Source organism: Bemisia tabaci, chromosome 7 (assembly GCF_918797505.1).
Source record: "Bemisia tabaci chromosome 7, PGI_BMITA_v3".
Classification (NCBI taxonomy): Eukaryota; Metazoa; Arthropoda; class Insecta; order Hemiptera; family Aleyrodidae; genus Bemisia; species Bemisia tabaci.
In genome coordinates, this window is record NC_092799.1 from 6,801,022 (window position 1) to 6,816,097 (window position 15,076).

The following is a 15,076-nucleotide window of genomic DNA, read 5'->3' on the forward strand; positions in this document are numbered from 1 at the left end:
CTGAGTTTTCAAAGGACGATATCTCGGTTAATATTGAACGTAGAAAGTTGCGGTTAGGACAGATCGTATTATTTTCAGCTAATCTACAAGAATCAAGCATCAAAACACGATTCTGTGACCAGCTCAACTGACCCATCGAAATTTAACCATCTCATTTTCCCCAGATAATTTTGATTGACTCCTCTGTCAGTGACATCCTTCATCAGATTTGCATTTTTTTGAGAACTGTGAATGCCAGATTATTTAGGTACTCAGCATTTTTGCAGTATTCTCTTATTATTTATTTTCTTATTGTTATATTAATAGTTTTTGATGTTATTTCCATGTACTTATTTCTCAATTTTGCTCAGCTTTTCCCTTTATACCCCTGTTTTTCAAACATTTTTCTGTTACATTTTCAGCCCTAGATCCTAGCATCCCCTTATCTGTGTTATCGGAGTCAAAAGTGCCCACTTTTTCAAAAATACTAAAACAAGCTGCCAGCACTATAGATTATGCAAGGAGTAAAGAAGGGCCAATCTCAGAAGAATTGCTCATTCGAATTTTGTACTACCTCTTCCCAGACGCAGAGAATGAGCAGGTATTTTATATCATCTTTTCTATTCTTTGAATGAGAACTGCTCTTTCCCGAGGAAAAAGAAGGAGGTTATTTTCAATCAACTGGCAGATGTTAGATACCATCTGCAAACTGTTTTTTTTTTTTTTTTTTAAGTTAGACATTCCAAGAGAATGAGTCAAAGTCACAAGAAATTGGCTTGCAAAAGACTACCTCAACCGAGTTTTAAATGAAACGAAAAACCGAGAACTTTTTGTTAGTAATTGACGTTAACTCCTACATCTCAAAATTACTATCAAACCAACATCTACTTTGCTGTCAAATCTCGATGGGGGAAAAAAAAAATTAAAAGAGATTTTAAGATATGGACGAGTTCCATAAATGCAGTATTTATAAAATAGAACAACGTGTAAGGGATTTACCTCACTGCTTCCTAATGTATGATCCTTTTATCTTCAAGATCCTTGGTCATTTCAATATAAAATTTGGGAGAATATTACCATGAAACATACTGAGTGTCTTTTTTTAACGTGTTTAAGGCCGCCTCCCTTGTCTGGTAGAACTTGTCTCTGTTTAAGAAATCAAGATTGATCCATTCAACTAATGCTTTGGACCGATTTTTTTAAATTTTTGATTATTTGATGAGCTCGAAACCACTCCTGAATCATTTCCCTCCAAAAATGTGATTTGGTACGTTTTTTTTATAAACCTCGGTCCGTTTATGATGATTTCTTAGCATATGAATGTGCTCATGGAGAAATTAGTGAAGAAATAATGAAGTGAAGCTGTGAATGAGTAAGCGGAGCCTGACAAATGTAATGGACCACTAGACAAGGTACGAATTTCAGCATTTTGATACATGATTTTTAACTAAAATTTCACTTAGAATACGACGCGTACAACGAAAATTACCAAAATCAACTCCTTCCAAAGATATTTAATGATTCTTGATGCATGAATTCAAACCACCCGCCCATGAAAACTCAATGCTCTGCGTGATTCACATCGTGTGCTAAACTTTATCATGACAGTCTCTGCGATATAAAAATTTAGCAACCTCAGTCTTGACGCTTTGGCTCAGCTGTAGCAAATTGCTTACAGTTTGAACAACACACAGTGGGAAATGAACATTGCTCGTTTAAAAAGCTTGCTGAAACCGTTGTAGTGCTCGCTTTGACTCATGTAGAGCTTTGAGTTTCTTGTGAGCGAGCAGTTCAAATTCCTCGTAACCAATGTGAAATAAAAGCATTTATATCTTCGTAAGGAGTTGATCTCAGTAATTTTTGTTGCGCGAATTGTGTTCTACGTGAAATTTTAGTTAAGAAACTAGTATCAGATTGCTTAAATTCGTAGCTTGTCTAGTGGTCCATTATTATAACTTGAACTCCAGTGCCTTATTTTCGAAGAAAGACCTAGCTGTGTTATTTTCTCAGTTGTTTTAAAAATTTTATTCATTATTAATTAGTTTGTAAATTTCATTTAACCGAGCTATTCTTTATCTTTTTTTTTTTTCATCTGCAGAAACATCCCTACCCGGAAAGTTTTCCTACCATCTGCGGGAAAGAAGACACTTCGGAATCTAGTGTGAGTGTGTTTCTTTTTCCTCTTAGTGCCCCTAATTTAACTCTTCTATTGAATTTCAAGGCATCACAAGTGAAAAAGCGACTTGTTCATTTATCATTTCAGGAAAGAATACTCATCATTGATTTCCCCGTGTAGAATTGTAGATAGGCGCTTTAATAAGTGAAATAGGAGAGTTTACTTATTTTTGTGTAATGACCCTCAAGTTTGATCAGGGGATTGAAGAGACATCCTTGAGCTGATGTCTTGTTGATGAAGTCTTTAGCTAATTAAGTTCTACGACTGAGATTCAAACCAGTGCTTGCACAACCGATAGACACGAATTCTCAACCCCCTAACTTTTTATCACATTTCTCGCTCTAGTGAGAGCACAGTTAATCATAAAAAGTAAATGTGCAGTGCTATCTATTGGCAGTGAGTATGTCAATGGTACAAAGTTAAGGAGCACGGTCCAACTTGGGGGTGCACGACGGCAGTTGCTCATTGCCTTGGCCCCGTGAGGGCGCCTCGCTGATCAGCCTGGCTCTTACTTATTGGTAGCGAGACTAATTAAAGATTTGCATAGTTGTTGTCAGGCTGTGCTGTCGTTATTGTTAAAAAACAACATTTTGGATTCAAAGGGTTAAATATTTGTTGACCAACAAATGAGTGTAGAAAATGTGTGGTATTTTCAAGTATGTAGGCATTAAATCTACTGCACCAAAAGGATCAGTTCTTGTTAAATGAAGTGGAAAGTATTTTAGAAAATTTTATACATCATTGATTAAATCTGAATAAATACAAGGCATTGAAAATGTCCTTTTCCTTGAAGGTAACTTCTGAACACTGACTTGAGATAATTTGTTGCCGCATTCAGAAAGTTTCATAGAGCTATGTTCTGTAAAATGCCTCAACTATTTTAATTCTTTCATGCATTTTGAGTCTTTGTCTCTCTCACTTTTTTTAATTTTTAAAAAAATTCTAATGATGTTTTGTCTCAACTCTTTGAATGGCACCTTTTTTGTCAGTATGAACAGTCTTTTAAATTTTTACCAACAGACCGAGGCAACGTGGCTGAATGGTTTTAAGTCAGCACCGAGTGATAGTTTAGTCTGGCGATTAGCCACGGTTATGTGCCATGCAGCCCATTCGCTTGGAGGCGCAAAAGCTGTTGCACATTTATGGTATGAGTTTACCCAAGAACTGAGATTCCGGTGGGAGCGGTGCATCTTCATACCAGGGTAAGTGAATTTTTTTTCGAAGTTAGTAATTGATCTATTCCTTTGAGTGGGTTTTAGAGTTTTTGCCCTCCTAAATCTTATATGATAGCGTTCTGTTTATGTGGGTTGACGGAAGCGAAGCAGATTTGAATGGACAAAACATGGAACCATGCTCAAGGACAATAAGAAGCAAGTACATTTGTGAGGGGCATATGACTGTGAAAGGTTTTTCTCAAGTGTGGGTTTTCTTTATTATCCTGTTTTTAGAATGTTTCCTTGCTTTTGTTTGAAGTCTTTCGGAATTTGACTTCATTCCGGAATTTCACATTTATTGTACTTGACTTATCGGCTGAAAAATCATCGACAAGGTAATCTATTACTATATAACCATAATTTGGATGATCGTTGTCCTGATAATTGCAACTGCAATGCTTTTTAACATGTTATTGGCACAAATATGAAACCAATAACTAACGGAAGGAAAGAGGACCTCTAAAAATGATGTATACGAAATATTTACGCCAGTATTTATTTTTTTATATCATTAATTAATAATTAATATTATTTACAACAAACTAATGATTCGTAAAAAAATATGAACAATTATCAGTGATGAAAGTATGAGCTATCACAACAGAATAATTACAATAATCAAGAATCATAAACTAAAGATACTTGAAGCTGCATTTCTTTATCAATTGGGAAAAAATACTTGTATCTACAAGGAATTTCCGTTAATTTTCTCGTTAATTGTTTAAATTTTCAAGCATTTGAAACTTTCATAGATGAGAACAGTTTTAAAAGTCATTAGTCAAGTATTAAGAATAGGAAATTAAGGACTGAGTGATCCTTTTTTTTTTCTACATTGTGGTAATTTACATGTCACATTACCAAGTTCAGTATTATCGTTTAAGACCTTTAACAAAGAGAGTAAAAATTGTCCTTTCCAGCAAATATTTCTGTCACTCTGAGGTAATATTCTTTGAAGTCAACCAAACTATTGACTAGATTTAGTGAGTAGCTTAAACAATGGTAATCAAGTTCTTAGAAACTTACTTGCGTTGGAAAAGTTTGAAGGTAAATTGTTTTAAGACAGAAAAGACTCAAGTGTCTGCTTCTTGTTGCATCTCGTGATCGTATTATATTTACAATTTTTTAATGGTATTTTTCATTGTGTATTTTGATTTGCATGCATCATACCACTTTCTTTGAGGTATGATCGTTAACTGTGATTAAATTAATTTAAATTTATATTCAAAAAAGGGAGAAGTTCTGTAAAAGTTCTGTTAATTACAAATTATTTACAATCATAATCCAAAATTAAGATGAAAAGTCTACATAGCAGCAATGTATACAGGTGCTAATCGATACAATTGGTAATCGCTTGTCTAAGAACTTAACTTAGAGAAATATCTTTTATTAGAGATAATATTTTTAGCAGTATCTTCAGTTGGTAAGGTTCATGTTGCCTTTTTGGAAAAAAAAAAATTAATTTAAAGAAAGTATATTACAAGGGAAGAGATCTCATAATGGGGGAAAAATTATCTACTCTGACAGCTCTGAGCATGCTGTCCGATTTAGCACCCTCGTTTTGAAAGAATAGAAAGAAAATACCTGCCTCCTTTCTGTTATGCTCACTAGTTCTGGGCTAAATTCAGAGGGTTGAAAGATATTCTGATTCTTGTAGACGCAATTTCCTTTGAAGCCTCAGAGTAACATATATTAAGGCACATTATGAAAACCTGATCGGTTATTTTCTATCACTGTCTGTGAAAGGAAAGCTTTAATATCTTGCTTCTGCATTGAGTCGCAAGAGTTTTTGCATTGGACTTGTACCTTTGGTCCAAGTTTTGGCAAGTTTCACTAGGAAAATGCAAATTTGATTCAAATGAGATATTTTCTTTTTCCCTTGGTTAGACAGGGAAAAATAGGAAAAGTGCCTTCAGGAGTTTCTTTCTTAAATGACTGTATCCATTGATATTTCCTTGTTCATTTATCTTAATTTTGGCAATAATTCTCCCATCTTATGTTTTAATAAGCTAAAGAACAATTAGGAAACCAAGAAATCCAAGGTAATGAACTTCAAGTACAAAACTGATGAATCAGAATGCAAGAACATAAATTTCACTTGAAATGAAAAACTCAAAACTCAAATAATGAAATTAAATGAAGTAAGTATTTCGGGCACCTCTATCTCCTTCTTAACTATTCGAAGAAGGTAACAGACATCACAGAAATTTATCCATTTATTTCACTCTGTGAGCTTTGATTTTTGTATTTCAATATCAACCTTCATTTTTATGCTCTGTTTTATCAATCTAATCAGTATTTGCATTTTCAAGTGAAACAAATCAAAACTGATAGCCAACGTCATGGGATCCTTCATTTAAATCTATCAAACTCACACTAAAAGGTCAGTTCTCATCATAGAGGTATGAGGCCCCCTCTGGCTGTTGGGTTTCTTGTCATGTAAATGTCCATGTCATGGTCGGTCCAGTTATCGGACGTATCTCCGCAGTAGTTGTTGAGCGTGTGCGTGCTGCCTGCCATACTGTAGCGACTGCCAGGTCTGGTGCCCATCTCTTTTGTTCGTGACCTGGGTCTCTGTCGCCGGGCTTGGTGGTGGTGTGATGCGGCAGGGTAACTTGCGCGAGACATGCGGTCGGATACTGCTAGTGATTGACGGCTTTGTCGTAACTCTGTTGACAAACACACATTTTATTCCTTTAAAGCATGAAAATTTATTTATTCTTAATTTGATGAATAGACAAACTGCTGCTACGGAATTTAGGTTATTTTGAGTGGCACAGATTTTGGACGTAAACTTATCCACGGCATTGTATTTTTTTGTGGTTTTCACGATCACATCAGTTTTTAATATCTCCTCAGAGATAAGGACACACTCTAATTAATGTAGTAAAAGAAAGAAATTACAGAATGTCTACCATCAGTAAAATCAGAAAATTCGATGTTATTAGGAAAGTAGGTCGGATCAGGAAATTTTGAGCGTTTCAAACATATTTCTAAAATTTGATTTAATTTATTAAATATGTAAGCTTTTAAAATCAAACAAGTATCAATTATTTCGCGCAAAAATTCAGGAAATTTAATGTAAAATAGCAGGAAAAATCAGAGGAATCCTAAATGAAATTTTTTTAGACATCCTGAATTAGCTTATTGTTGTTAAAATGAACCATTTTTCTACTAGTTTTAGAGGTCCTCCATTGATGTGAAGCACAGTAGCAGATTTTTAAATCGAATACCGATCAAATCCAAAAACAAAATTTGAATAATTTCTCTATTTAGAATACCACATTTTGATCGTGAATGATACATTATGTTCTTCCATTCTTTTAACTTTCAACAGGAATTCTTATTTCACATTTGTGCTCAACTTTCTCTAACGTTCCACCAAAACTTAAGTCAAATTAGAGTTCGTAATGAAGTGACATCAATTTTACCTGGTCTTGTGTTAACTAATCCTGAAGCAAAACTGTTGCCACCAGTTAAATATCTTGCCGAATGATTTGAGAAGCTGTGTTGTGACTGACCATCAGCAATTGAGCGAGTTTTCGATGGCTTTGAACCACCAAATTGTGACATGTGTGAATGTAGTTCATCTGTTGCACACCCTCGTGTCAATGTACCTAGGGTATGAACATAGTTTAAAATCAGCCAGTAAACTTTTTTTAACTGCGAGGAAAATTACCGTCAAGGGTGGAAACAAGTTTACACAGTTCCTCATATTTTTAATGATTGTCTTCGACGATGACGTCGTCGATGAGTCGAACATCTGGATACAAATTACTGCCTCCTGTTACATAGAGTCTTATGAGTCTTCAAAATACTTAATTACATTCCAGAAGGAAATAATTTTGATATGGTTTTGTCAAAGGTGCAGGGAAAGCAAAATCCACAATCCTGCGTAAATTTTGCAAGACTCTTGGCAAATCGAAAAGCTATTTTTCTTTTATACATGCATAAATTCCCCAGATCATTCATTTCCTCTCTTTTTTACTATATTTGTTTAGATCATTTGGTGTGAAAAATGCTTAAGCTTTCTTTTGAGCTTCAAGGAGAGCTTTAATAAAAAGACTTGCTTCAAGGAGAATTAAAAGTAACATCCAATTATAATAAGAGACGTAAATGTATGCATTTTTCTTGGCTTAATAAGCAACGTTTTTATATCCTTAAGGAAAAAATGAAGGTTTATTCTATCAGGTGTCTTTTTGGAAATAAAATCTAAAATGTTATCTATAGAGCCAAAAATGCTGAAAAGTTGTACTTATGAGAGAAGCTTAAGTTGGCACTCAGGTTCTTGAACAAAATCTTCAAAAATCTTACCTTGTCTATCTACATAGTGCATTCTAGGCCTATTGATGCTTTTATTACTATAAACGGATGTCTGGTCCCAATCCTTATGTGATGCGAAGGCACTAAGAGTTGCCAATGATGACATTGGTCCGGGACTAGATGCAGGACAGCAGGGAACTGGTATTCCACCCACTGGTATACCAAGTTTACCACCATGCGATGGTATCGTTGCCATTTTTCTCGATCGGCGTTTGCATGTCACTGCAAATATTACAGCCTGGAAAAATTCATCAAAACGTCATTACTGCATGGAAAATTCAGTCAAAAGTCTACTTTTAAATGAAACTAAGCTCCAATTTAAAAAAAAAAACACTGAACAATGAACACTGACTATTTTGGTATTTAAATCTGTAAACGCAAAATTTCTCTCTGTTTAGATTTGATGAAAGATGTAACCATTCTCAGTAAAATAAAAAAACCATGACCATAAATACCATACTCAGTATGCAAAAGTAAGAAATTCAGGCAATATTGGTACTCTTGCAAATTGAAATCAGAAGATAGCTTTTTTTCCAGTTAACTTTTGCCAACTAAATTTTATTAGAAGAAAACCAAGGGGAAAACACAAGAAAGAAAGGAATTAATAAACATGCTAAGGCAGCAAATTAATTACAATGTGTAGTCTTTTAGTAACCTTTTCAATCAGTTGAATATTCAGTGAAATAGTAGTATTTTTCTCATACTCTTTTATGGAGAAAAAATAAAATGGAAGACAAGATAATCAAGAGTAGTGATCTGCAATTGAATGCTTTTTTAATGAAAATCATAATGTGTCCCTCACCGCTATGACAATGGTGCCAACGATCGCAGCACTTGCTGCGATGGTAATTTTGTCCATATTGTTAGTAGCTGATGCAACAGTCCTCACTTCCTTGCATTGGTTGTATGGTACTGTTTCAGGAGTGACGTTGTTGTCTTCCAAAGAAATGACGCACACAATAATGCATTCCTAGCAGCAAAAACAGACATAATTATTTCAAAAGCGAGTTAAATTTTCAAGAATATGTTTGATAAAATTTATTCATGTTTGATATATTTTATGTCTAGGGGTAAACAATTTTTTGGATATCCTACCTCAGTTGTAAATTTAAGAAAGGTCAGTTAGGTACTATACTATGGCATTTAGAGGGAAGTATCTCCATTAATTTGCAAGAGAAAAAAATAGATTCAACTGAAAAGTAATTAATAGAAACAAGAGAAATGCTTCAATTTTTGGGAAGCTGTAACACAAAAATCCTTATTTTAATCGATCACTTGTGACTTGAAACTTTTAACTTCACCACATACTGAAACTCTCCAAATGTAGTGAACTGCAATGGTCTAAAATTATTTTTTTGTAATGCAAAAATTCAAAAATTCTTTGAGGAGAGCTCTCCGTTTTTTGATAAAATAACTTATTGCCTATCTATTTAAACAAAAGTTTAGGATTGCCCATATTTAAGGGACACCAAGTAACATGCAATCAGTCTTGCCCCTTCTTGCATGAGACAGTTGAAAAAAGTTTGAAAACTTCATCCCAAAAACTATTTGTGCAAGAGATTTCATTTTCGAAGATTCTAAATGTTCTGTTGAATGTAGGCTCGTAAGTCAATCATCCTTTGTCCTTCTACGTGTATAGTAGGAAATTGAGATGTAGAGATTCAAAAAACAAATTGAGAAGTGACATTGCTAAGAAAATTTGAAATAAATCTATTACCTGAGATGGAACATTTTTGATTTTGAACTCTCGCTCACTGGCCTCAAGTGGTGGGCCTTGTTTGAAACTTTTATCACCAAAAAGCCGGTAGATGACTCGGAAACCAAGAATATTTGCTGTGTCTGAGTCCCACTGAATGATGACAGAGTTGTCTTGCCTGAGAGCATTTTTAACAACAACCTCTTGTTGAGAAGATGCCGGTTGGTGTCCCAATACCAAGTTCGGTCTGTGCTGTTGTTGCCATGGAGGTAACTGAAAAGACAATCATTATCTTGATTCAAAGTTTATCACTCACAAGTATGGATGAATGGGTTAGTTAAGTTAGTCACAGATCTTGTTTTGAGTTATAAAATATTTCGGTGAACAACACTAAAAAAGTATATCCACGGTTTACGCTGAAAAATTAACGCAATTCCCTCCCCCCTTTTTTTTATTAAAACTTTTTTTATTAAAACGAATTTTCGCATGAGTACTACCCGGTAAAATTATAACACTAATTTATCATTGATTGGAACTCTTCAAAATATGCAATTCTGAAATATTTTGACAGTTCTTTGTATGCCATTGTCTTTTTAATTGAATATAAAGATATCCTGGGAGTGACTTTGAAGTTGTATCCGGGATTACAAGTTCTTGGAAGGTCAAGAAGTAATACTTAAATGCGTATAGTCACAAAGAGTTACAAAAATTCGTTGCTTACCCTCTTTTTTCAAAATTTTACCCTTTTTTTTAGTTTTTTCTTCCATAATTTAACAAATATATTCATTCATAACAATTGAACATGACATGCCTTAAATATTTAAGTCGATTAAAAATAAGGAAAAACAAGAACATTCTTCTTGTATGAATATTTTTCCAACTAGTGGATCATGAATGTGATCACACAGAAGAGGCTCTTAACCTCAATGTCTCGAATATTGGATTTATTTTTTTATTTCATGGACTGCAGTGTCAAAAATTAGGCTTGAAACGCATTTTCACTCTTCGCAAGTCAACAGCTTTGAAAATCCAGAGAGTGGTCAGAAAATCTCATGATTAAAAAACTTGAAAAATCAGAAAATTTTGACTTCCAAGAAATCATGTCGTCACCTTCCGGCCAGGGTATCACAATCACCATGCGACGTTTAAAAATTTCCGCCGCCATTTTATTTTTTACACAGAAATTGCACAACGAAGTTGTCCGAAAATTTCACTGAATTTTCTTTGTGCTGCCGATCAAATTCAGTAAAATATTCAAACGGATTCAACCAACAATCTTTCTGTAAAAAAATAAAATGGCGGCGGAAATTTTGAAATGTCGCATGGTGATCTTGATACTGTGGCCGGAAGTGACGCCATGTTTTCTTGGAAGTCAAAATTTTCTGATTTTCAAAGCTTTTTAATCATGAGATTTTCTGACCACTTTCTGGATTTCCAAAGCTGTTGACTTGCGAAGAGTGAAAATGCTTTTCAAGCCGAATTTTTGACACTTCAGTCCATGAAATAAAAAAATAACTCCAACATTCGAGAACCTAAAGTTTAGAGCCTCTTCTGTATGACCACATTCACTGAAAAAAAAAAAACACATTGGATTTGGAGTCCAGACTCTTAAAAACATCGACAAAAAAAAGTACTCTTGATTCAATCAGAATCTAGCTTAAATCAAGAACCAAGCCTCTTAATTTAAGCGGATTCCGTTTGATTCAAGCAAAAATCCGATTGAATCAGGAGTATTTTTTCTTGTCAATGTTTTCAAGAGTCTGGACTCTAGATCCAATGTGTTTTTTTTCCAGTTTTCGTGATCCACTAGTTGGAAAAACATTCATACAAAAAGAATGTTCTTGCTTTTTCCTTATTTTTAAATCGACTTGAATGTTTGAGGCATGTCATTTTCAATTTGTGTCATTTTCAATAATGTGATACTTAGGCCGGAAGGTGACGATGTCATCTCAGTTTTCATCTGGTAAGCCCTGGATAGACGATCAAATTCCGAACCAATGGATCACTAGACAAGGTACGAATTAAAGCAATCTGATACGTATTTCATAACCAGAATTTTACGTGGAACACGATTCGCGCAACGAATATTACTGAAACCAACTTCTAACAAAGATATTAACGTTTTTATTTCACATTGGTTACGAGGAATTTGAACTGCCCGCTCACAAGAAACTCAAAGCTCTACGTGAGTCAAATCGCGCACTACAACGGTTTCAGCAATCTTCTCAATCGAGCAGTGTTCATTTCCCACCATGTGTTGGTCAAACTATAAGCAATTTGCTACAGCTGAGCCAAAGCGTCAAGATTGAGGCTGCCAGATTTTTATATCTCAGAGACTGTCATAATAAACGTTTAGCGCGCGATGTGCATCACGTAGAGCATTGAGTTTTCATCAGTGGGTGGTTTGAATTCACGCATCAAGAATTATTGAATATCTTCGTAAGGATGTGATTTCGGTAATTTTTGTCGTAGGCATCGTGTTTTACGTGAAATTTTGGTTAAGAAACATGTATCAAAATGCTGAAATTTGCACCTTGTCTAGTGGTCCATTCCGATCAAAGTAGACATGCTGATGACTGGTGATCACCATCTACCATCAAATTTTGACGGGCCGCACTTTTTTGTTAAAAGTAAGATCAGAACGGAGTGCCACCATTCATCATTTCCTGCCACAGGAAACATTTTTGCCAAGTTTTCATTTATAAATGAAGCAAATTAATGAGTTTAAGACTGACGACTCCCGACACTTTGATGCTACTTTGATCGGAATTGGTTCGGGAATTTGATTGTCTATCCAGGGCTATGAAGTTGGATGCAAAAGCGACGACTCACCGTTGCCTTGGACACGAGGACACTACCCCTCTTAGTGGTGGTGGGCCTGGGGGTGGTGGTAGAGGTGGTGGGCGCCTCTGTGGTGGTGGTGGTGGTCGTCGTCGTCGTCGTGGGCGCGGGGGTTGTAGTTGTGGTCGTGGTTCTGGTCGTGGTGCGGTATTGCTTGACGGCGGGCGAGGGGCGCGCGGTGGGCGCCAGGGGCGGCACCGGCGACGCCTTGGCCACCTCCGCGTAGCCCACTCCGGCGCCCAGCTCCAGCGTCGGACTGATGGCGTCGTCTATGGCCGCAGTTGAGACCGAGGCCACGCCCACTGGCTCTGTCTTCCCCTTGCAAACAAGATCTGTAATCAGAAATAACACGTGGAGGGTGGTTATGACAGGGCAGGGTGCACTGGAAAAAAAACACATTGGATCTAGAGTTCATACTCTTAAAAACATCGACAAGAAAAAATACTATTGATTCAATCAGATTTAAGCTTAAATCAAGAACCAAGCCTCTTAATTTGAGCGGATTTCCTTTTGATTTAAGCTTAAATCTGATTGAATCAAGAGTCCTTTTTCTTGTCAATGTTTTCAAGAATTTGAACTCTAGATCCAATGTGGTTTTTTTCCAGTGTGTCTACAAGTCCGGAATTTCCAATTTTTTTAAATGTAGATTTATAAAAAAATTTGGACTCGGAAAAAAAATCACAACCAAGAAAAGGCGACAAAATCTCTCATTTCCTAAGAGTAAAGTGATTTCTAATTTTGTCGTCTTTCAGTGATACAAGAGACAGAACTTTTAATTAGTTGAGTTAAGAGAGAAACCAAACACGCAATTTGGCCTGGAACGGCGCGGCGCAGAGAGCAATGATGACGAGGACTTGAGATAAAAAAGAGAAGTCATCGGCCCGGTGGTCGGCATGTAACACATATTAGCGCCTCCAAGACTGCATGAATACTTCACGCATTACGTCAAACACAGTGCGTGCAGCAGCGGTCGGCGTGAAACGCGTAGCGCCTACAAGACTGCAGGAATACCTCACGCATTGCGCCAAACACAGTGCGATCAGCGCGGCGCGGCGGTGGAAGTTAAGATAATTAAACCACATTTATGTTTGTTTTTTCATACTTCTTTCGTTCATTTCTTACAAATGGAAGGCCTTGACCACATAGAGATAAGTTTACGGAACTTAACTTTCGTGCAAAGTTCCGTGGACTGTTACCAGTAGTGTTGACAGGGCTTTCGCAAAAAATAAGTCCAACGAGTAAACGCGTCTTATACACCCCTCCCCCTCCGGCACGTTCTTTCGATGGCTTTTATTGATGTTTCAAAACGAATGTATAGGGGGCGGCAAGTAGGTAAATCCGGTCCTGTTTGTTGGAATGCCTTTTTGTGCTCCTCCCCCAGACCCTTTCTGGTCACCCTAAAAACCAATGTATTGGTTTTAAACCTACTCTTACTTCCTTACAAATCAACCCTCTATTATTTTGATTATGTATGAAGGGAATTCTCTCCGTAACAAAAATTTCAATTTTCTTCAGTTCGATGAGGTGAGAATGATCAGTTGATCACTCCTCCGAAATGGTAATGCTCATCATTTATTCATTCTTACTCCCTAAGTTCAAAATTCGAGCTCCGTGCTGACGTTTGCGCCAATGACTTTAGTTTCACTATATTTTCCCCGGCCTATCGTGACAGTCAACAATACTGCCGTGCTAAGGAAGAACGCCGTATGAACATTCGAGAGTTGCCAAATTTCCTTCGATAAAATGTTTATTTTTGAGGAAAATGTTGAACATTTTTCCTTGAAATTTTCAGAAGTTTTAGATCAAATTACAAACAAAATTATCTGAGAAATTGGTTGACAAATATTCAAAAATTTTCCTGAAAATTCATGATTTATTAAAGGAAATTTGGCAACGCCTGAAGGCCCATACGGCGTTTTTCCTTAGCACGGCAGAATAATCAGTTGTAACAATATCAGTCGTAATTAGAGGCATGGGGTCAGATCTAATACTTTCTCGCTCTTGTTGGCCCGAGTTTTCAATTCGACTAAAAAGTGTCCCCAAAACGGTTTTCAATTGCGCGTTGTTTTCCTTTCAGTCTTCAACAGGAATAATAGACGTAGAACACTGATCCGTCTCCTTATAAACTCGTGCGTTTTGTTCGTTGACTCCGTTTTCAGTTTCGTTGCAATTAGTCGGCCATTTGCGTTGCCGCGTTTCCACGAAAAATCTTTTCTCATGAACGCACAAGGAATTTTCTCTGGAGGCTGTTGGAATTGTGAGGCCCCCCTCCCCCACCCCTGTCGCTTTATTTTTTCTTATTTTTCCTATTTTTTCATTATTTTTTCTTCGTGCACCTCATTCACTATTTAAATTTTGTCGTGTACATTTACTGCCAATAATTTTCTCCAAAAATGTTTGTCAATGCTCGTATTTGTTTTCTTTCACTCCGTTTCAAAAACAGAAAAATTACGTCCTTGTTTTCTTCAAATTAGTCGTAAGGTTTTTTCAACGGATGCGATAAAACTTTACTCCATGATTAAAATATTGTAGCATTATGAAGGATATCGACGGTGTAAGTCGACAATCACATAATTCGTTTGCGGTGTCTGAAAATCTCCGCCTCTATGTTATTTTTTTTAAAGGAAAACAAATTGGCATCATGCTTTGAAGTTTACGCAGAATTTTATTTGCACAGAGAAGAAAAATCACGGCAGTTTTAAAGAATTGCTGTTGAGGAGTTTTCCGTTTAAAAAATAAAGTATGGCAGGAAGTCTGCGACTTCGCAAACCGAGTTATGTGATTGCCGACTTACACCGTTGATACGCACAGCAGCGCTAACTTTGACGTATAAGTGCACATTTCTCAGGA

The 15,076-nt window shown here is 36.2% G+C and overlaps 2 protein-coding genes across 3 annotated transcripts in view; one reads left to right on the forward strand and one right to left on the reverse strand.

Annotated features, from left to right (window-relative positions):
• The window catches only part of Rab3GAP1 (RAB3 GTPase activating protein subunit 1), a 217,164-nt gene that overhangs the window by 12,785 nt on the left and 189,303 nt on the right, over positions 1 to 15,076 (forward strand). Inside the window, exons 6-8 of the mRNA XM_072303011.1 lie at positions 402 to 580; positions 2,078 to 2,140; positions 3,176 to 3,357. Of these exons, the coding sequence (XP_072159112.1) occupies positions 402 to 580; positions 2,078 to 2,140; positions 3,176 to 3,357 (424 nt within the window). The remainder of the gene's footprint in view (positions 1 to 401; positions 581 to 2,077; positions 2,141 to 3,175; positions 3,358 to 15,076) is intronic.
• The window catches only part of haf (leucine-rich repeat and fibronectin type-III domain-containing protein hattifattener), a 129,291-nt gene continuing 118,064 nt past the window's right edge, over positions 3,850 to 15,076 (reverse strand). For both annotated transcript variants that reach the window (XM_072303012.1, XM_072303013.1), the window contains 6 exons: positions 12,218 to 12,558; positions 9,407 to 9,658; positions 8,492 to 8,659; positions 7,681 to 7,927; positions 6,798 to 6,983; positions 3,850 to 6,035 (listed from right to left, as the gene is read on the reverse strand). In XM_072303012.1, coding sequence (XP_072159113.1) covers positions 5,761 to 6,035; positions 6,798 to 6,983; positions 7,681 to 7,927; positions 8,492 to 8,659; positions 9,407 to 9,658; positions 12,218 to 12,558 — 1,469 coding nt within the window. In that variant the 3' untranslated portion in view covers positions 3,850 to 5,760. The remainder of the gene's footprint in view (positions 6,036 to 6,797; positions 6,984 to 7,680; positions 7,928 to 8,491; positions 8,660 to 9,406; positions 9,659 to 12,217; positions 12,559 to 15,076) is intronic.